At 49.4% G+C, this 22068-nt stretch overlaps 1 protein-coding gene across 1 annotated transcript in view; it reads right to left on the minus strand.

Moving 5' to 3' along the window:
- Positions 1 to 22068, minus strand: part of PCSK4 (proprotein convertase subtilisin/kexin type 4) — a 459936-nt gene that overhangs the window by 134638 nt on the left and 303230 nt on the right. The window contains exon 11 of the mRNA XM_085639038.1: positions 14884 to 15063. Coding sequence (XP_085495164.1) covers positions 14884 to 15063 — 180 coding nt within the window. The remainder of the gene's footprint in view (positions 1 to 14883; positions 15064 to 22068) is intronic.

Raw genomic sequence — 22068 nt, forward strand, 5'->3', positions numbered from 1 at the left:
GCGTTCACTTTGCTTTATGGTAGCAGATTTGAATGCATTTTACAATCCACCTAGCTTTCCCCGATTTTGAGATGGGGTTACCTTTATGTGGTGGAGAGAAAGAAACAAACAGTTGTTTGGTCTTACGGAAAGGTTTTGTTCTCTGAATGTAGTAGAGTAAGGCTCGTTTCACATCCAGTGTGTGAAGAGCCCTTTCTGCAACGGTCTGTGGTTGCGAGAAAAATACTGGTAGTTCTACTGTTTGGTTTAGGTTAAAGGGAGAAATGACTTTAGAGAGGAATTTTGGGTTGGTACGGAGAACAACTTTGTTATGGTGCATTTGGAGAAAGGGTTCTTGAATGGTAAGTGCTTGTATCTCACTGACCCTTCTAAGCGTAGTGATGGCTACAAGAAAAGCGGTTTTCCATGTTAGGAAATGTAGTTCGCATTTATGGAGAGGTTCGAAGGGAGGCCCCATTAGCCTTGTGAGAACGATATTTAAGTTCCACACAGGTGAGGGTGGCACTCTGGGGGGAATTATTCTTTTAAGGCCTTCCATGAAGGCTTTAATGGCAGGTACTCTGAAGAGTGAGAGATGTTGCCTGTTTTGTAGGTAAGCCGCAATAGCTGCGAGGTGTAGTCTAATGGACGTATAGGCTAGATTGCACCTTTGTAGGTGGAGTAAGTAGCCTATTATGTGTTGAATGGACACGTCCAGTGGATTGATGGTGTTGTTATGGCAATAAACAACAAAACGTTTCCACTTGGCGGCGTAGCATGCTCTAGTAGTGGGTCGCCTAGCTTCCTTGATGACGTTCATACAGTCAGTGGGAAGATTTAGATAGCCGCATTCTAGGATTTCAGGAGCCAGATCGCAAGGTTGAGCTGCGCTGGGTCCGGGTGTTTGATTTCTCCATGGTTCTGGGTTAAGAGGTGTGGAGAGAGATGTAGTTTTTGGTGCGGCACTACAGATAGTTCCAGCAGTGTGGTATACCACGGTTGTCTGGCCCACGTTGGAGCTACTAGGATTAGTGTGAGGGAGTGTTGTTGTAGTTTGCGCACCACTAGTGGAATGAGTGGGAGAGGCGGAAAAGCGTACGCAAATTTGCCTGACCAGTTCATCCACATCGCATTTCCTTTGGACAATGGGTGTGGGTATCTGGCGGCGAAGCTTGGGCATTTGGCGTTTTCGTGGGTGGCGAAGAGGTCTATCTGTGGATGCTCCCACATTTGAAAGTATGGGTGAAGAACTTGCGGGTGAAGCTCCCACTCGCGGATCTGTTGTGTCTGTCTGCTGAGCAGACCTGCCACTGTGTTTTGGACTCCTGGGACATGCTGAGCTAGGAGAAAGATTTTCTGGGGTATCGCCCATCTCCATATGCTCTGTGCTAGGTGAGAGAGCTGTGGAGAGTGTGTGCCGCCTTGTTTTTGGATATAATACATGGCTGTCATGTTGTCTGTTCGGATCAGGACTGCCTTGCCTGAAATTTGAGTTTGGAAAGATTTTAGGGCTAAGAAGATTGCTAGTAACTTCAGATGGTTGATATGGAGTAACTTTTGTTGAGGTGTCCACTTGCCCTGTGTGGTGAGATGTAGTAGATGAGCTCCCCAGCCGGAGAGCGATGCGTCCGTTGTCAGTACTATTTGAGGAACCGGGTCCAGGAACGGTCGACCTTTGGAAAGGTTTGTGGTGTTCCACCACTGCAGAGAGCGATGGGTGCGACTGTCTACCAACACCAGATCTGTTAATTGACCCTGGGCCTGGTTCCATTGGCGCTCTAAGCACTCTTGGAGAGGACGCATCTGGAGTCTTGCGTGAGGCACTATGAAAATGCAAGAGGCCATCATCCCTATTAGTTGCATAAACACTCGAGCTGGAAGGGAGTGTTGTAGTGCGAATTTTGCGCGTAGAGCTTGAATGCTTGCAATCCTGGCCGGATTGGGGTAGGCTAGTGCTCTTGAGGTGTCTATGGTGGCACCGAGGTATTGTTTTATGTGGGATGGTTGGAGATGGGACTTCTGGTGGTTTACTGTGAAGCCCAGCTGGTGGAGTAATTGAATGGTGGTTGATGTGTGTTGAACACACTGATTGTACGACCCGGCTATTATTAGCCAGTCGTCTAAGTATGGGAAGACGTGGATTTGTTGTCTTCGTAAATGTGCTGCTACCACTGCTAGGCACTTGGTGAATACCCTTGGCGCTGTTGTGAATCCGAACGGGAGCACCTTGAATTGGAAGTGTTGTCCGTCCACTACAAATCTGAGGTACTTGCGGTGAGCTTTGTGCACCGGAATGTGAAAATACGCGTCTTTTAGATCTAGGGTGGTCAAAAAGTCGTTTTGGGAGAGGAGCGGAAGTACCTGCTGAAGCGTTACCATATGAAAATGGTCGGAGTGTATGTACGTGTTTAGGGGCCGGAGATCTAGGATGGGCCGCAGTCTCGTCCCTTTTTGGTATGTGAAAATATAGGGAGTAGACTCCCATGTTTTGTTGGTTGGTAGGAACGGGTTCTATTGCCTGTTTTTGTAGGAGGGAGACTACCTCCTGCTTTAGGAGTATTAAATGTTCTTGTGACATTGGGCGCTGCCTGGGTGGAATGCTTGGGGGGGGGTAGATATTAGTTCTAGGCAATAGCCTGGTTGAATTATTTGTGTCCCCCATTTGTCTGAGGTGATGGTAGCCCAGACGGGAAGGAAATGTTGGAGTCTGCCCCCCAGTGGAATGGTTTGGGGGGAGTGGGGGGAAGTCATTGGGTAGGCGTTGGGGCGGAGCGGGCGTTGTTTGTTTTGCCTCTGCCTTTATTATTGTTACCCCTATAGCCGCCTCTTTGATAACCCCTCGTAAAGGTGGACTGAGTGGGGGATTTGTACGAAGTGGACGCGGTATCTGAGGAGTTGCCTCTGGATGTACTGCAAAAGGAAGAGCGGCGAAAGGAGCGTCTAGGAGGGTGTGACTGTAAGGCTCCCATGGACTTCGCCGTATCCGTATCTTTCTTCATTTTTTCTAGGGCCTCATCTACCTTTGGGCCAAATAGATGTTCCTGGTCAAAGGGATGGTTAAGGATGGAGGCTTGTACCTCCGTTTTAAACCCTGATATTCTCAGCCAAGCATGGTGACGCAGGAGGACGCTTGTATTGATGGCCCTGGAAGCTGTGTCTGCTGCATCTAAGGCACAGCGTATAGAGGTGTTTGTGATAGTCTTACCCTCTTGAATTAGTTTGTTGGCCCTAGCTTTATATTTCTCAGGGAGGTGGTGCATTATGCTCTCTAACTCGTCATAATGTGCCCTGTCATATCTGGCCAATAGGGCTTGAGTATTGGCGATACGCCACATATTGGCTGCTTGTGACGCAGTGCGTTTCCCTGATGCATCCAGTAGCTTTGACTCTTTGTCAGGTGGTGGTGCTTCGCCTGACGCCTGGGAATTTGGCCTTTTACGTGCAGTGGATACAACTAGAGAGTCTAGTGGCGCTGGCCCTCTGATGTAGGAGGGACCTGTGGGGGCAGCTTTGTATTTTTTCTCGATGCGCGGGTTAATGACCCTGGCTCTAACTGGGTCCTTAAAAACCTCTGGCGCATGCTTTACCACTCCTTTAAGCATAGGTAATATGGAGGTAGACCTATGTGTGGTGTCGAATGTGTCGAGGAGGAAATCTTCCTCTACGGGGTTGGTATGTAAGTCTACCCCGTGATAGTGTGCCGCCCCTTGCAGTAGGTGGTGGAACCCCAATGAGTCTTCTGGTGGAGATGGCCTGGAGGGGTAAAGGTCATCTTGTGGGACGTTGGGGATATCAGGTATATTGTAGTCGTCCCATGGGTCTGGGGATCCTGTAGGAGTGGGGTCCCCTGTGGGTAGGTCCTGGGGGACATCCCCTATGTTATCATATGGGTCCCCGTGATCATCATCTTGTGGAGAAGGGGTGGGAGAACGATGAGGATGGGGTGGAGAAGGCGGAGGGGGTGGAGGTGGAGAAGGTGGTGGAGGTGGGGAAGGTATTCTGAACGGGGAGGTAGCAGAGTCCTTCCTCTTTGGTGGCGGAGGTGGAGCAGGCTTCTCCAAATATCTCTTTTTGGAAGAAAGTGTCAAATGTCCAGTTTTTGGATCCTTGGTGAGTGTTTTCTGCAAGGGATCCGGTGTAAATAAGTCCAGTGAGGCTGGTCTGTCCGTCGGCGCCGAAGGAATCGGGGCCGTTGGCTTTTTAGGCTTTTCCATGCCGGTTCGTTGTTTGGAACCTGGTTTGGGAACCTCCGGACGCTTGGTCGGCGCCGAGATGGATTTCGGTCTCGAAGTGTCGGTGCCGGTGGCCTTGTGTTCTTTGGTCGGCACCGAAGGTGTTGTCGGTGCCGAAGAGCTGGGTTTCGACCCCGAGTGCTTCGGTGCGGAGCTCGGTGTCTATATGGGGGTCGGCTTCTTTTTCGGCGCCGAAGCGTGTTTATCAGTACCGGGAGTAGCCGCCGGAAGGCTTGCTTGGCTTCTTCACCGGGCCCGAAGGTGGAGTGTTGGAAGCAGTGTCCTTGGTCTTGCCTTGGCCCAGAGGCGAAGGCGTGACCGGAGCCTTTTTCGGTGCCGGCAGGGGTGTGGGGGGTGGGGGGGGGGGGGGGGGGGGGGGGGATCAGTACTCACGACCCTCTGCGCTGATGTGATGTCCTCCACATCTGAGTCGTCGGCCTCGGAAGTGCTGGTGAGGCCCTCTTCGGTGTACTGCTCTGGAGCGTCGATGCCTTCTCCGAAGATGTCGTCCGGAATCGTCGTCGAGGAGTGCGCCATAGTTCTTCTGGCTCTTCGGTCCCGAAAAGTCTTTTTGGACCGGAAGGACTTACACGCCAGACAGTCTCGAGCCTCGTGTTCAGGAGAGAGGCAGAGGTGGAGATCGATGTGGGGGAATTTGGACCCACATCGAGGGCCCGAAGGCCGCCGTCGACAACTGGAACTGAAGGTCCGTGCCGATGAGAAGGCACGTCGAGTGGGGGAGATCGCGATCGAAACAATACCGCGGTTTAAGGTGAGGATTGCGCGTCAACCGTCGAACTGGAAGCTGTTCGGAACCGGAGCGCGAAGATCACAACCGAGCCCGATGGCGGAAAAAAACAATCTGAGGATGGAGCCGAAGCCCATGCGCAATACGATCCAAAGGAGGAGTCACCGACCTCGTGACTTCCAAAGACTTTCCAAGAGGAAAAACAAACTGCAAACATCCGGGCCCAACACCAGATGGCGATCTATGCACAAGTGTGTAATCTGCAGATCATATGCCTCGAACCTTTATTTTACCAACACAATGTAGGCATAAAAAGTATACTACATTTAAAAAAGACAATTCACAGCATTACAGCACAGATAAAAAAGATTATTACAATAAAATACAAATACAAATTCATGATTATTTACACAATAGTAAGGTCATTTCATTTGTGGGAATATAGTTTTAGGTGATTATAGATCTCCTTTTTAGTGCTAATAGTAAGAAAGACGCTAGAGAGAAACAGATAAAAGGGTCAGGTATTAGCTGGAGATAGTAAAGAGCTACACGACACTGTTTAAAATTCATTTTACGCATGATAGGGATAATAAAACGTTTCCTTTCATTATAATAAAATTTACAGAAAAACAAAAAATGTATATCATCCTGTATAGATCGATTATCACAGGTACAAAGTGGGAGTTCAGAAACAACATAAACATTGTGAGGGGAACCCAGCATTAACGGAATATAATTTAATCGGAACCTCACCAGGATGTACCTATGTTGCAAGTTGGTAACGAAGGTTAGATATGTTATGTTTGAGTTTGTTAATTCTAAACTAGGACAGGCCAAGTAAGATTTAACTGTTGGCAGATTAATATGTTTAGTTTCCCTTCTTATCTGCGATTAGAAAGCTGTTGGGCTTTTAAGTCAATTTTGGATATAGAACTACAATTAGAAGGATCCAAAAAGAGGTAATGTAGCCCAGCCGCCTTCCATGTTTTTTCAACATAATTTAGCCAAGCAATGTTACCTACTCCATCTAGTTTCAGGACATCTTTAATAATGTCTCTTGTCAAAGCAAGGAACTCCTTTCGCCATATTGAGTGCCACATTAGGGCAGGGGCCATTGCAATTATATCGGTTATATAGGGGGCACTCAATTCCTTGTGACACTTATAGTTGGCACATGACTTTGGTAACAAAAGGACCCTTTTTAGTAAATTATCTTCAATAATCTGCAATTTTGAACAGTCTTTCATGCCCCAGACAGCTGTCCCATAAGTGGCAGCAGATACAGTCTTGGCTTGATACACTGTTTTTATTAAGTCTATTGGTTTTAAACCAGTTTTTTAAATAAACTTATTTAAAGCCCCAATATATTTTTTCATCTGAGTTCCTCTATTAGCAATCATCGTTTGCCATTTTAATTGAGAGTCAAACATAATCCCTAAATAGTTAAAAAAATCGACAAACCCCATTTTTCCCCCTTCAGTGGTAATTTGCGGATAGTTTCGCAGGTTTGAGCCTGCTACTAAAATAAATGACTTTGAGTGATTCGCTTTCATGCTTAAATTGCACATAAATTGTGTATAATCCTGGACTAGACAACGTAGTGCATTATTAGTACGAGCTAAAAGTACGGCGTCGTCCGCGTATAATAAAATTGGCACTTGTACTGAATTAATATACAGGACATCTGATGTAGAGCCCAACAGTGCAGATTCTACACCATTGGTATGGTACTCTGGGAGTTAAAATATGTGCTCACACGGGGTCTTTAAATATGTTGTCTGCATGTCTCATCGTGCCCTTTAACGTAGGGAGAGTTTGGCCTGACTTATGAGGGGATCCTAATGTCTCAAACAAAAAATCTTCCTCCAAAGATTCTTTATGTAGTGCCACCCCATGATACTCTGCTGCTCTAGCAATAAGCTATTGATAAGCCACATTATCGTCTGGTGGTGATGGCTTTGCAGGGTATAGATCTGGATCACTATCTAATGGCAGGTCAATGCTGTAATCATCCATGGATATACAGGTAAATGTGTGTGTTCATCATCAATATCATCCCCTTCAGGTTCTGTATGGGGAGATCCTTGAGGTGTTATGTGTAAAGGATCTAGACTTGGTAATTGTGGAGAAGATTGTGGAGGTGGAGGGTATTGTGGGGTAGGATAAGCAGGGTTGGTAGCCATGTCTTTTTTCTTCTTTAGAGGAATATTAAAGGCAGGGTCCTCTGAAGAAAGATCACGTCTGGCTGGTGTCTTAGCCAAAATGTGTCCTGTATCAGGATTGATATAAATCTTCTTTTGTTTAGGATCCAATTTGTCTTTAAAAAGGTCTAAAATTGGTTCTGTAGTCTCTGAGAGGTTGTCCTTCGATTTCGGCACCGAAGGCTTCGGTGTCGAGATAGTCTTTACTTTGGGAGCGGTAGGTTTCGACTCCAAAGCATGCTTCTCTTTCGGAGCGGAGGGTTTCAGCTCTGAAGCAAATATGTCCTTCGGAACGGAGGGTCTCTACCGGCCGGAAGGTTTGCCAATTTTTTTCGGTGCCGAACCAGAGGATGGGCCGTCGGAAACATTGTCTTGGTGGCGACCTTGGCCAGAAGGCAGAGGTGGTGCTGCAGCCTTATGCTTTTTGAAATAGGTTTTGGGGGGCAAAGGGTCTTTCGTACTCACTGCACCCTGTCATCATATTTCAGGTCGATCTCAAGTTCAGAATCCGACTCTGGAACAGAGAAGGCATCTTCTTCTTCTGCCGCCGACGCTTCCTCCTCTTCATGTTCAGATTCTTCGCCGAAGATATCCGGAGTGTTTTGAATGCTTTGGTGTTGCATTTCTCATCGTCGAGCCCAACAATCACGTAGAGTTTTCTTCGACCAAAACGACTTACAGGCGTCGCAGTCTTCCTCCTTGTGCTCCGGTGAAAGGCACAAGTTGCAAACTTGATGTAGGTCGGTGCGAGAGTACTCGGCGTGGCACCAAGGACAGAATTGAAACTGAGCCCGTTCCATCAGCAGAAGGCTGGACCGACGCGGGTAAGCCCGAAGGCCACCCACAAAGTTTTTGACCGAAGATGGAAAGTTTGTTCACCAATTCGATATGCGGAGAACAGAGAAACGCGTATGAAAACAATACCGTTGAAGGTACAGTGGATTGCACACCAAGGGGAACCCGAAGAATGGTTTCGAACCGGAGCGCAGCAATACACGTCTGAACCCGATAGCGGAAAAAAACTATCTAACAATGGAGTCGATGCCCATGCGCATTATCACCGAAAGTAGGAGTCACCTACCACGTGACTGGAAAGACTTCTTAGAAGAAAAACAAAGTGCAAACATTCAGACTCAACACTAGATGGCAGGAGTATGCAAAGCATGTGTATATACAGTGCAATGTTGTGCCACTTGTGAAATCACAGAATCTGGCTTGGGTTGACCTTGAGGAATCCGGGGGGAATCCTCTGGAGCTGTATATTTTTTATTTATGCAAGGTAGCACTGCAGCCACTGTAGACGAGTTCTTCATGATTTTAATCCACTCCTCCCAGATATAGTCAATGATGTGGATGACTTTAACTTCCTTGCTTGTTCTTTGAAGTCATAGAGGAAACAGTCTAACTGCTTGACGGAAGTTAGGAGATGGAATCTTGTTGCCGCCCGGTCTATTAAATTGTGAAAGCCCCCGATGTCCTCTGGGGGAGAATCTAAAGAGCATGGCGGTAGAGGCGAGTGAGTGCGGATAATGAAATCATCCCACTCATCCCGTGGATGTTGATGTTCCGGGATCTCGCCTTCTTCTCTTTCATCTTCTGATGAGGATGGCTCCTCCCTTGGTGGCATCGTTGCGTAGGAGGCTGGTGTCATAATGGGTGTGATCGGTGGAGGAATGTATCTTGGAGTAGCAGGAGAGGCAGGTGGTATTACTGGCTGCTCCTGTGTAGCTTTAGGGAACCTTTTCCTGTAATCTTGCAGCATGGCCTGCAAATCTTGGAAGAGCAACACAGGCACCTGTACATCATCATGCCTGGGTTGTGGATGTGTATGATATTTATAGTGCTCATAATACCACTTTGAGGAAAGGGCATAATAATGGTGATAAAATTGCTCTTCTCCTCCCATGTCGTTGTCATCCTGGTACTTGACCTGGAGTAGGTGACTTCAGGGAAGAGGTGAAACCTTGCTAGGAGATTTAACTCAGGTCTTAGAGTTGTTCTTGTCAGCTTTGAAATTTTCAGCATCATCAAGGTGATCGTCACTAGCAAGGTGTCTCTGACTTTGGAAGAAATCCCCTTGACGGTTTTGTTGTCGAAGGTGTCAGCGGCGTTAGCGTCAATGGTGTCTTCGTGGATGACAGGATCCTCGTCAACAGCATGGATGCGTTGACGCCTGCTGTCATTGTTGTCTTTGCCGGCGATGGTCTCATAGATGAGATGGTGGTGACCGTCATTGTCGCTGATGATACTGCTGTCGATGGTGATACTGCCATTCTACGTGACACGCCTGGGGGGAGGGACAGGAGGGGGATAGTTAGAAGGGGATAGTTGGAGGGTAGGGGGCAGTTTGGGGACCAGAGGCTGCATTTGCCGGAGTTGCAGCAGGACCTGACTACAAGAACTTACACAGAGCCAGCTAGTCACGGGGTGCACCTAAAACTCCAACTGAACTATTGCCTTGTGGGTCATGTAGTGCTCTACTTTTGCTCCAAGTAACTTGTTGCTCAACTGTATGATTGACCGGGGTGAGATACCACAGCCTATATGCTTTGTATGAAACTCAATAAAGTCTGTTTACAAAAAAGATGTGTGATACTGCCATTGAGAGAGTTTTGAGAGGGGTTTTATGTCTGTGGAGACATGTTTTGTTTTCTCCTTTCTCAGAGGTGCCTTGTGATGATTTTTGAAAACCTTCCTGCTCTTTTAAGAGGTATACTGGTCAGAGGATCTTGCCCTTTTGAGTGAACTCAAGGACTTGTCACTGCCTTCTCATCTCTGAGTTTTAGCCTTCTGTAGCCACAGAAGGAGCCTCCCCTCCCTGTCCTTCAAGGTCTTGGATGGAAAAGTGTGACATATTTTGCACTCCTTTACCTTGTGCCGGGGTTAGCAGCTATAAAGAGAGTCTTTATGTGGGTAATCCACATGCAGCCTTTTCTATCCACAGGTTTTGCATGATCTGAAGTGGCCTTTCTTGGAAGTATCCGACATGGCAGTTGTCAGAATAAATCTCAGACTCGAGAGAAGAAAAAACCGAGCAGAGCTCAGGGAGACTCCCTTCACAAGGCGTGCAGTCGAAAATCTGACTGACTCAGTCTCTCTTGGAAGAATTCTACAGGGTGCTGTCGCCTGATTGGTTATAGTTCAAGTTTGGTAACATTTTTTTTAAAGGACATAGATAAGCTACTAAAGTGATTGTTCATGGCCATTATGGCCTATGGTAATGATGCATGCTCCTTTATTATAGTACCACAAGACTCCCACTTCAACGAAGGGGAATGATTCAAGCATGTGAATCTATGAAAGATCCAATTTATTTATTTATTTATTTATAGAGAGCTTATAGAGCGCTCAGTAACGCCATCTCGGCGTGTCCCCGCGCTAAAGCTACCAGCGATCACCATGAGAGCCTGTGACCTACACAGTGTATAGATGTGTTTTAAGCTTGGCCCTGAACAGCGCTTCACTGCTCTCCAGTCTCAGAGCAGGAGGAAGTTTGTTCCATTGTTGAGCTGCTTGGAACGCAAAAGATCGTTCACCCATTCTAGCCTTCCTTATCCTGGGGACTGTCAGCAGCCCGGCACCCTCCGACCGGAGGGTCCTTGTTGGTTCGTAGCGGCTGACTAGATCCCTAAGGTAGGCGGGCGACCTGCCCCAGACAATTCGGTGACAGACGAGGTGGCACTTAAACAGCACACGTTTCTTCACAGGCAGCCAGTGAAGCGCATCCAGCGCCTTTTGAGAATTAGCCCTCCTAGGTCTTCTTAGCACCAATCTAGCGGCGGAATTCTGGATAACTTGCAGGCGGCCCAGGCAGCCCTCGGTGGCCCCTAGGAACAAGATGTTTCCATAGTCCATCCGAGAGGTCACCAGTGCCTGCGTCAGTGTCCTTCTGGCCGCTATGGGTAGGAGGTCTAAGGTTTTGTTTAGGGTCTTTAGTACTCCAAAACATTTGCCCACAAGACGCCTTATGTGGCCATCATAGGAGAGAAAGGAATTCATCCAGACTCCTAGATTCTTAGCCTCCTCACAAGGTATGGGGGTAGGGCCAAGGCATGGAGGCCACCACTCGGCTGACCAGTTTTTGCTTTTCCCCCCCACCACCAACACCTCTGTCTTAGAGCCATTGAGTTTTAGGCAGTGGGAATCCATCCACTCAGCTAGTGCCTGCATACAGGACTTAAAGTTGGTGGGGGTGTTGGCGATGTTCTGCGATAGGGAAATCAGCAGCTGGGTGTCGTCGGCGTAAGACACCAATTCCACCCCAAATGATTGTACAACCTTCGCCAGGGAGGCCATGTAGAGATTAAAAAGAGTAGGGCTCAATGCTGAGCCCTGAGGCACTCCCTGATCTAGTGGCATCTCGACCGAACGAACTGTCCCTTGCTGTACCTGGAAACATCTTTCAGTGAGAAACGACTGTAACCAGTACAGCGCAGGACCCACGACCCCAGCTTCGCTCAGACACCGTAGCAGGATGGAATGTGCTACGGTGTCAAAAGCCGCGCTGAGGTCGAGCATGATCAGGGCCATTGTATGTCCTGCATCCGCCCCTGCTCTTAAAGTCTCAGTGGCCCGTAGGAGAGCTGTCTCCGTAGAGTAGCCCGCCCTAAATCCTGATTGTGAGGGATGTAGTAAGTTCCCTCTCTCCAGGTGCTCAGTAAGCTGAGCATTGACCACCTTCTCAGCCACTTTCGCCACATACGGCAATAAGGAGATAGGTCTGAGGTTTTCCAGCACTTCCATGCTTACATTCGGTTTTTTCCTTATTGGCAGTACTATGGCCTTCTTCCACTCCTCAGGGACTCGTTGCGTGGAAAAGGAGGTCTGTAAGACGTGTCTGATGTATGGTTCCAGGGCTACCAGGCCCTCTGAGATGACCCAGGCCGGTGCCGGGTCGTTAGGGGAACCGGACTTCACACTGCGACAGATCTTTATTAGCCTGTCAGCGGCGGGTACCTCGAAAGTTTGCAACGAGGAGTCAGGGGCCACAGGCGAGCTGCCTGCTATAAAATCTATGCCCTTATCTAGTTGTTGGGTGAAGGAGGCATAAATAGCTTTAACTTTGTTGGAAAAAAAGTTAGCGACTCTATTGCATCCCTCCACGGTGGCCCTTAGGGGGGTGTTAGAGCTGGAGACTAAAGATATTTCTTTGTATATTTTAAACAGTTCGCGTGAGGAGCTCTCGGCCGCCTCAATGCGTGTCTGGAAATATTTAGCTTTAGCTCTACGCACCGCATACTGGTAGCTTTTGTGTGCTAAGCTATAACTGTTTTTACCTTGTTCGCTCGGGTTCCTTCTCCAGCTCCTTTCAAGTTTTTTACAATTAGACTTGATTTGCTGGAGTTCTGGAGTGAACCATGGGGCAGTACGTTGTCTGCCTTCTCTTGCTTTACCCTTACTCATGGGGGCTAGCTCATCCAGGGTGGCAGTCACAAGCTGATTAAATTCATTATTCGCCTGATCACTGTCCATAGCAAGCGGTAGTTGCGCTTTCTGGATGGCGCATATGAAGTTTTCTTGAGAATATTGTCTCCATTTACGTCTCATAATATTTCCCATCCCATTCTCAATGGCCCTAACTGGCTGGTAAAAACATTGGAAAGGGACCAAGAAATGGTCTGTCCAAGGGAGCTGACAGGGTGTAAGTGCCTTTATCAAGTCCCAACTCGCGAAGATAGGGTCCAAACAGTGACCCCTCTGATGTGTAGCTGCAACACTTAGCAAGTCCAATTGTAGTTCTTGTAGGACTAGACGAACGTCCTCTGCCTCCTTTTGTAGGGGATCCTCTAGATGTAAGTTCAGATCACCCAACACCAACACTTTATTGTGTTTGATCGCAGTCTGAGTAACCCCTTCCAGTAAACTACTTCGGAAGTTGCCCAGAGAGCCAGGAGGTCTGTAAATTAGGATGCCCGAAATTGCCTCGTGTTGGGTCAGTTTGATGTTAAATTCACCAGCTTCGCAGTTATCAATTTTTACTGGTTTTAGAACACAATCAAAAGGGTGTTTGACAATGATGGCAATGCCACCTCCCCTTCCCTTTTCTCTATCAAGTCTATGGAGGGTATAACCTGGCGGAATGGTATCCACTATATCTGGATCAGAATGTTCTCCTAACCAGGTTTCAGTTAAAAATAATATATGCAGGTCCTCATCTAGTAAGAGATCCCACAGCTGAAGGGAATGTTTGCTGAAGGATCTACAATTTAGGAGCCCCCCTTTAGCAATAATCGCTTCAGGGTCAGGGACGGCAGGCGATAGACACCTCCCTCTGAATGTACAATGAAGACAAGGACCCAGGTCAAGTGGCTCCATCAAGTAGCGACAGATCGTGAGTGAAGCGGGGCAAAGGTCTCGCAGCCTCTTACTTGTGTAGGACTGCCCGCGGCACGCCCGAGATGTAGGGGTCTGGGCCCCTGGCCACGGTCGGCCGCGGACGGGCGCAGACGGGCTTGGCTTAGGCACGGCTTCGGCGCGCGTCCGGCGCGCCCGCTGCGCCAGCCCGCTGCGCCGTCTGAACCCTACACACATATTATAGGTGATGAGGAGGGTGGGAGGCCGGCGCGACTAGAGCGCAGCCCCTGCCCACACCCAAGATGGCGCCCGCCGCCGCCTCAACCGGGAGTAAAAAACGGCTGGGCGAGGCTGTCAGCGAAGAGAGTAGCGTGTGTAGGGGTGTCAGAGTACCTCAAAAACAATTCCCACTTAATTCTAGGAATAAAAGCCCCCCTCAGAATAAAATTGCATCAGTCACAAAACACGATCTAAAATCACAGTTAATAGCGCTGGTAAAGCAGAGACTCAATGCTGCTCGTGTGGTAGCTCGCAGCCCTAGTCCTCCCTCTAGGGAGAGCTCTAACAGGCAGCGAGCAGCTGACGAAACCCTGCTAAAATAGTCTGGGAGGGCGGGAGGCCGGCGCGACTAGAGCGCAGCCCCTGCCCACACCCAAGATGGCGCCCGCCGCCGCCTCAACCGGGAGTAAAAAACGGCTGGGCGAGGCTGTCAGCGAAGAGAGTAGCGTGTGTAGGGGTGTTAGAGTACCTCAAAAACAATTCCCACTTAATTCTAGGAATAAAAGCCCCCCTCAGAATAAAATTGCATCAGTCACAAAACACGATCTAAAATCACAGTTAATAGCGCTGGTAAAGCAGAGACTCAATGCTGCTCGTGTGGTAGCTCGCAGCCCTAGTCCTCCCTCTAGGGAGAGCTCTAACAGGCAGCGAGCAGCTGACGAAACCCTGCTAAAATAGTCTGGTAGGGCGGGAGGCCGGCGCGACTAGAGCGCAGCCCCTGCCCACACCCAAGATGGCGCCCGCCGCCGCCTCAACCGGGAGTAAAAAACGGCTGGGCGAGGCTGTCAGCGAAGAGAGTAGCGTGTGTAGGGGTGTCAGAGTACCTCAAAAACAATTCCCACTTAATTCTAGGAATAAAAGCCCCCCTCAGAATAAAATTGCATCAGTCACAAAACACGATCTAAAATCACAGTTAAAAGCGCTGGTAAAGCAGAGACTCAATGCTGCTCGTGTGGTAGCTTGCAGCCCTAGTCCTCCCTCTAGGGAGAGCTCTAACAGGCTGGAGAAATACAAACATGTAAAAAGTGAAATAGCAGACCTTGCTATTTTATGGTTTTTCCCACTTATATTGGCAGTCTTCTGGAGGTTAAGGGGTGGGAAGGCAGTAAGACTTTGGTCTTCTAGCATAAGGCACACACTGGCTTCTTACCTCAGCGCCACCAGCACAGACCTTGTGCCCCGTGGACTGATGAGAGACACCTCCAAGTCTCCCCTCCGACTGTAGGTGAGGGATACTCTGGCCTGTACATGCTCCAGGGAGCGAATGAACCCCGGAGATCTGGCACAGGCAGTCACATTCTTCTCAATGACGAGCTTCGAAGCTATCGTCCTGCACAAAATACAAAGCTACACTGAGGGCTGACATGGTTCATCAGACGGTTACAACCCATAATCCCCCCAGCAGAGAGCGAGGAACAGAGTGTACTTCCAACCCATGAAACTCTCAGAAAAGAGAAGGCACATCCTTGCCATGCACTCCAACCCATGCCCCCGACAGAGAGCGAGGTACAGTGTACTTCCAGCTTATGAGCCCTCTCCCCCAGCATAGAGCGGGGTACAGAGTGTACTCTCAGCCCATGGCTCCCCAGCAGGCAGCGGGTAAAACCCTTGAAGTGCCCTCCAACCCAAGACCCCCCCCAGGACACAGTGATGCACTGCTTGCAGTATACTCAAACCCCTGACCTGCCACCACTCCAGCAGACAGCTAGGCACGTCTTTGCAGTGCACTCCAACTCTTGACCGTCTAGATGGTGAGGCACATCCCAGGCCAGTTCACTCCAACCGAAGTCTTCCCAAAAGACAGCGAAACATGTCCTTGTAGTGGTGTACTCCAACTCTTGACCCCCAGGAGACAACGAGACACTGCATGCAGTGTAATCCCACCAACTTCCCACTAGGAGACAGTAAGGCACTGGCTGCAGTGTACTCCAACCCATGACCTCCCAGCCGACAACTAAACACGTCCTTGCGGTGTTCTTCAACCCATGACCACCCACAACTCCAACAGAGAGTGAGACACAATCTTGCAGTGTACTCCAACTTATGGCCCCCCAGCAGATAATTAGGCATGGCCTACAGTGTACACCATCTCAAGAACAACCAAATCATAACACCCAGCACAGAGCGAGGCACATCCATGAAGGTTACTACAACTCACGACCCCTCAACAGATGGTGAGGCATGGCCTAAAGAGTCCACCGACTCATGAACTAATGGGCCCCCCTTTTAATCCCCAGCACAGAGCCAGGCACACCTTACAGTGTACTCCAAACCATGACCCCTCCAACAGAGAATGAGGAACTACCTGGCAGTCACACTGACACCCAGCAGACCGTAATGCAGTGTACTCCAACTCAAAACTACCCCTAGCAAACAGTGAGGCACATCTTTACAGTGCACTACAAACCATGAAACTCCCCCGCCCCTCCAGCGGACAGAAAGGCAGTGCATGGACTCCAACTCAAAACCACCCCAGCAGACGGTGAAACACATCTTTGCAGTGTACCCAAACCCATGACCCCTAGCAAACAGTGAGGCACATCTTTACTGTGCAATCCAAACCATGAACCCCACCCCCCCCCCACCCACAGCAGAAGGAAAGGCAGTGCATGGACCCCAACTCAAGACCAGCCCAGCAGACAGCAAGGCACATTTCTGCAGTGTACTCCAAACCATGACCCCACATTAAACCAGGAGCAGTGAGGCAGTGCCCGCGGTGTAGTCTTTGAACTCCCATGCCGTTTCAGGTGTTTTGGGCTACCATGTGTTGTCCTCTGCTCTGGGCCCCTATGTGATTCCTGCTCTGAGTTTGCCTGCCGTGTCTGCTGCTCTGAACCGATGCTCCTCCGCAGTGTCCTCCATGCTTATTTGATGACCTGCCTTCAGAGAGTCAGAGCGCACAACCTTCCTACCTCACCTTGCTGAAGCTTGGGCCGTACAATGAGGTACTCACATTACTAAGGGCAATATTAACTTAAGTGCTTACTATCACTACTTTTGGCGACTCCCAACTGAAGTTGAATTTTTTTTAAAGAATGTGAATGTATACAGCGTACTACACCTGCAGGAAGGTGGAATCTGACTATATGGTTGCCCCCACTTTTTCCTGGTGTTTTGCTGGTTTATGACTTAAGTTGGACTAGGATCCTGCTATTCAGGGCCCCAGTCTATCTGCTTTCTCTGTAAAATGGTTTCCATGTACATTAGGTACATATCTAATTTACAAGATCTACAGATGGATCCCGACAAACACGAGGAAAACAGTCACCCAGGCCCTAGTCAGCAGCAGACTCGACTACGGAAACGCCCTCTATGCCGGAGCCTCGTCCAAGCTCAGCAGCAGACTACAGAGAATCCAGAATGCCTCTGCATGCCTGATCCTCGACGTCCCGCGTCGCGACCACATCACCCCCCACCTAAGGAACCTGCACTGGCTCTCCGTCGACAAAAGAATCTCCTTCAAGCTCCTGATCCACGCACACAAGGCACTCCACAATACCAGCCCAGCCTATCTCAACAGTCGACTCTCCTTCTACGTACCCAACAGGAAACTCTGCTCCGCCGACCAAGCCCTGGCCACGGTCCCACGCATCCGGAGAACTACTAACGGAGGCAGATCCTTCTACCATTGCGCCGCCAGGACCTAGAACACCCTCCCCCTCTACCTCCGACAGACCAAAGACATGCTGACCTTCAGGAGACAACTTAAGACCTGGCTCTTCGACCAATAGCAGCACCCCCCCCCCCCCCCCCAGCGCCCTGAACCCCTCACGGGTATGTAGTGCGCTTTACAAATTATGTGATTGACTGATTGAATTGGATTCTGGAGTGCCTTATAAGCCCCTAGTATATGGCATACTATGTACCTAGGGCATAGGTACCTCAGAGGCCTACCAGGGGCCGCATTATATTATGCTACCCCTGGGAAGCACTCCAAAATGACACCACAGGTCTGCTACTTCAGCCTGGGTAAGGGTGTGCTTGCACCCCTTACTGTGGTATAGGCTACCTATATCACTACCTTATACAGACACATATAAAGCTATAAGCCACTCCTATGGCAGGCCTTGACAATCCTAAGGAAGAGTGCTTGGTTTTATGTGAGAGGATGCCCAAGCATTAGCTGAGCCCCTCTGCAGCTTTCGGAAATACTTCCTTATGGCTGTTCTGTAATACAGCCATACCATATACTCTTAAGTGCATTATAACCTCGCGGTAAATGCTAACTTTGGGATGGCCGCATCAAAACATGTCGTGTTTGGTGTCAAACGCTTTGGAAAACTACCCCCCGCCGCCTCTGTAGCATTCCACCCTTCTAGAGGGAGAGACATGTTCACACTGGCTAAACCCGGTAGGACTTTCCTGAGCCCCGGCATCACAAAATGGATGCCTCTGCCACAGACACGGGTCTGGCCTCCTGCTGCTAACCGAAGCTTCGGCAGGGGCGGCCTGGACAATAGGTTTCCTGTCGAAAGGAGGTGTCCCCACCTCCCCAGACAGGCTGATGTGTATTGGGGCTGGGCAGGAGCACTCTCTGGTGCTTTGAAGTCCTGCACTGGGGGCACACTTGGTGTCCCTGTGCATACACCAGTTCAAACCGGTTGCAGGGGATACCTGCCCCTGCTCTGGCACGAAACTGGGCAAAGGAAATCGGTGTAACCACCCCTCTTTCCTGGCCCACCCATAGGTGGGGCCTTAGAGTTAGTCCATCCTCTAAACTTAGTATAAGTATAGGAATCCAGTTCCTAGGACTTTAGATTACCCTGAACGAAACTCTGCAACGTACATCCTAGACCTTCGACGTTCTATCCTGACTAGAAGACTGAAGAGATCTCCCTTGGGGTCAAGGAGTGACTCCCCTGCTTGGCAGGCACCAAAGAAGCAACTGACCAGTCTGCAATTCTGAAGCTCCCGCCGGACGCCGAAGTCTCTGCATCCCCAGAGGTGGATTTCCAGACTTCCCCGAGGCTACCCTGAGTCCACAGCAAATATGAAGCCCGTGGCTATCGTGGGTGACGTGGAAGCGTGACCCCTGGACACCGTGAACTTTTGCAGCAACACTACCTTCCTGGTCCTCCTCGAAGTTGTGCTTTGGGCTCTGAGTAGCCCCAGACTTGAGCACCTCCTGCCCCGAAGATTGTTGGCCTCCACTCCACGAGTGACCCGTGGGCCAGCTTCAAGAGCTATCGCTCGAGGCTCCTTCGCGATCACTAGCCCGTTGGCTAGCAGGTCCCAACGAAGGCGACTCCTTTTCTGATTGGGCTTACCTGGTTGCTCCAGACGTGCCCTGACGTACCCTCGCTTGGTGAGTCCCTCAGACCTTGCTGGTCTGCACAGCAGTCCTTTCTCTGATTTCCAGTGACTTGCCGTTGCCAAGGCTTGTTGGGTCCTTTCTGGTCGCCGACACCACAGCACTCGACAGACTTCATGGGATAGCTCGAATCCGGCTCGTGGACTTCGTCGACGCCTCCTGGACCTCGTGGCTGAAGAGTCAAGACACCCATCAATTCACCTGAAGCACCCGACATCTGTGGGCATTGGTCCATCCTGCCCTAGGTCACTGGCAAGTGACCCAGACTCTGTCCCCTCTGCTTTCAGGTTCCTTACATCCTAGATCCAGGCTTGGATCTCTTCGGACACTTCTCCTCTTCACGGCAGCAGCAGTTCTTTGCAGGCTTCCATTGAAATCGACGACGCGACCCGACACCAAAAGACACCTATGCACCCGGCTTCCCTGGGTGAGGTAACTCGAGTACTCCGGTGCTCTCGTGGGTGCAAGCCCTAGAACTTCTTAAGTCCAAAAGGGTTTGGTCCAGACTCGATTAGAAGTGTCCCTAATCTTTAAATTTCCAACCGCGACATTGCCCATAGAAGATAATAGGAACCCGCGGTTGTGTTTTCACACTGCATACCGCTCCCGTGGGTCCCCTATGTCACTACCTTGGGTGGTTCCTTGGGGTCCCAGCGATTCTAAAGGCAGTAGGCCTAGTGCCTATTCCAGTTGTGGTTCTTATACCACTTTTGTGGTATATGGTTTGGTACGCCCCTAGGGCACAAACGTGTATTTGTGCGTTTACTGATGCTTGATCACTTGTAACTAAAGTACTTCGAACTCCAGTCTCATAAAGAGACTAGAGGGGTGTGTGTTAACCTAAATACATATATTTTAAATATATACCTGGTGTGGTTGTTCTTTCATTTGATCATTCAAGAGATTATAGACTGGTAAAACAAGCTGCTTTACATTCCTTCAAGACTTAGCCTGAAGGCTGCTCTCCATAGCTACCATTAGGATAGCTTTCATATAAGGTTGTCTTTAACCATTCACCATAAGGGTTTTTTTGGACTGATACAAGGTGCCCACTAAAACTAGTGTACAGCATATATCAGGCCACCTTCTCACAACACCCCAATGACATACCAGCAATGTGAAGCACTGACTTTAGGGCTCTCCTGTAGGAAAGTAGGATTTTATGGAATAGATAACGCTCCACTTTTTGCCTGGTGCCAGTGTGTTTTGACTTAGTTCACTGGGATCATACTAACCAAGAACCCAGTGGCCATGCTCTCTCCTCTAAATTTTGATGGTAAGTACTTTGTACACCCCACACTTGGCACACTGGGGTACCACTGTAAGTCCCTGGTATATGGTACTGAGGTACCCAGGGCACTGGTACACCAGGGGTCTCCCATGGGCTGCAGCATGTATTGTGCCACCCATGGAATTCCATGCAAACTGTGCCTGCAGGACTGCTATCGCAGTCTGGTGAAATGGTGCATGAACCTTTCACTTTATATATAAGGTCTCCCTTATATCCCAGTCACTGTACTTTAAACCTATAAGTCACCTCTAAGGTATCAAGCATGTTGGACTCAAGCAACTTCACTGATTCCAGTGTTAGTTGCATGGTACCATGTACTGGGGGGTTCCTTAGAGGACCCCCCCCCCAATACCTACCTGTGCAGCCTTACAGGGTCTGCCTACCAGCCCGCACTGCTACAGACCCCAGACACTGTTCTGCCCCCCTGCTAATGAGCCTAACTCAGGCAGGGGATGCTGAACAAAGGATTTCCTATGAAGGAGAAGTGTGACCACAGAGTCAACAGAGTAACATCCAGAATCTTTCCATAGCAGACAGGAACCATGAAGGAATGCCCGCTATTGTCGTTGATATTCGCCCTGGAGCCGCTGTTGGCTTGGATCCGCCATGATCCATTGATATGGGGCATTCCATTGGAGGGCGGCTGGGGGGGAACATTTCACCCTCTATGCCGACGACATCCTATTATATGTCTTTAGGCCACACTTCTCAATACCAAGGATACTCCATATTTTCGAGTTCTTCAGTAGCTATTCGGCCCATAAAATTAATTAGTCCAAATTGGTGATCTTTCTCCTGTCAAGACTCCCCTATTCCCTCCCACCCCAAGGCTCCCACCGGAATGCACAGCACTCATGGCGTTGGAGGGCTTCAAATAACTGAAGTTTTGTAACTCGTGACCAGCAGTTATTCGTTCAACACAACTTAACCCCCCAATGAGAATGGTTCCACGCTGACACCTCCCACTGGCACACTCTACCGCTGTCCCTGATGGGCAGGGCGGCGCTGCACAAAATGATGACCCTGCCGAGACTTCTCTACTCCCTTCAAAATTCGCCCTACCCAATCTCATCTGGCTTTTTTAAACACCTGGATCACAAACTCTGGGTTCTCTTATGGGACAGGGGGCACACCACGTATTGCCTTGGGAAAACTTTTCTATGATGGAGGACTGGGCAGTAGCAGACATTAAAAAATACTATTGGACCTCATAACTCCTGGTAGTTAATGATTGAGTGTTCTCAGACAGGGAGGAGCCTGCATATGGGTTGAGAGAGAGGTACTGGAGAGGTGTAATCATGAAGCCATCCTTTACGATCACCAGCGGCGAAAGGAACTGTCTCTACACACAGCTACAGTCGTCAGATGATGGAGTGAGGCAGAATGCTGCCTGGGCCGGAGGGCCAGACTGATAGCCATGACCCCCCCTGATGCACAGCGATCAACTGGGTGAGGTGTCCACCCTGAGGGGCTTCCCACAGTGGGTGACAATAGGGATTGACCACCTGGGCGATGTGTGGAGGAAAAATTCACTGATTACATTCGAGAAGCTTAGTCAGGAATACAAATTGGGAGATGCCGGAAAGCTCCGATACATCCAGCTTGGGCATGCACTACAAGTCCATATACAGGAGGGGACAAGGCTGCCGGATTCCTCTCCCTTAGAAGACCGCTTCCTCACGGAACCCATCTCCGACAAAGGGGTGCCCGAGATCTATCGAAAACAGATAAAT

This window comes from Triturus cristatus, chromosome 12 (assembly GCF_964204655.1).
Source record: "Triturus cristatus chromosome 12, aTriCri1.1, whole genome shotgun sequence".
In the NCBI taxonomy this organism is placed as follows: Eukaryota; Metazoa; Chordata; class Amphibia; order Caudata; family Salamandridae; genus Triturus; species Triturus cristatus.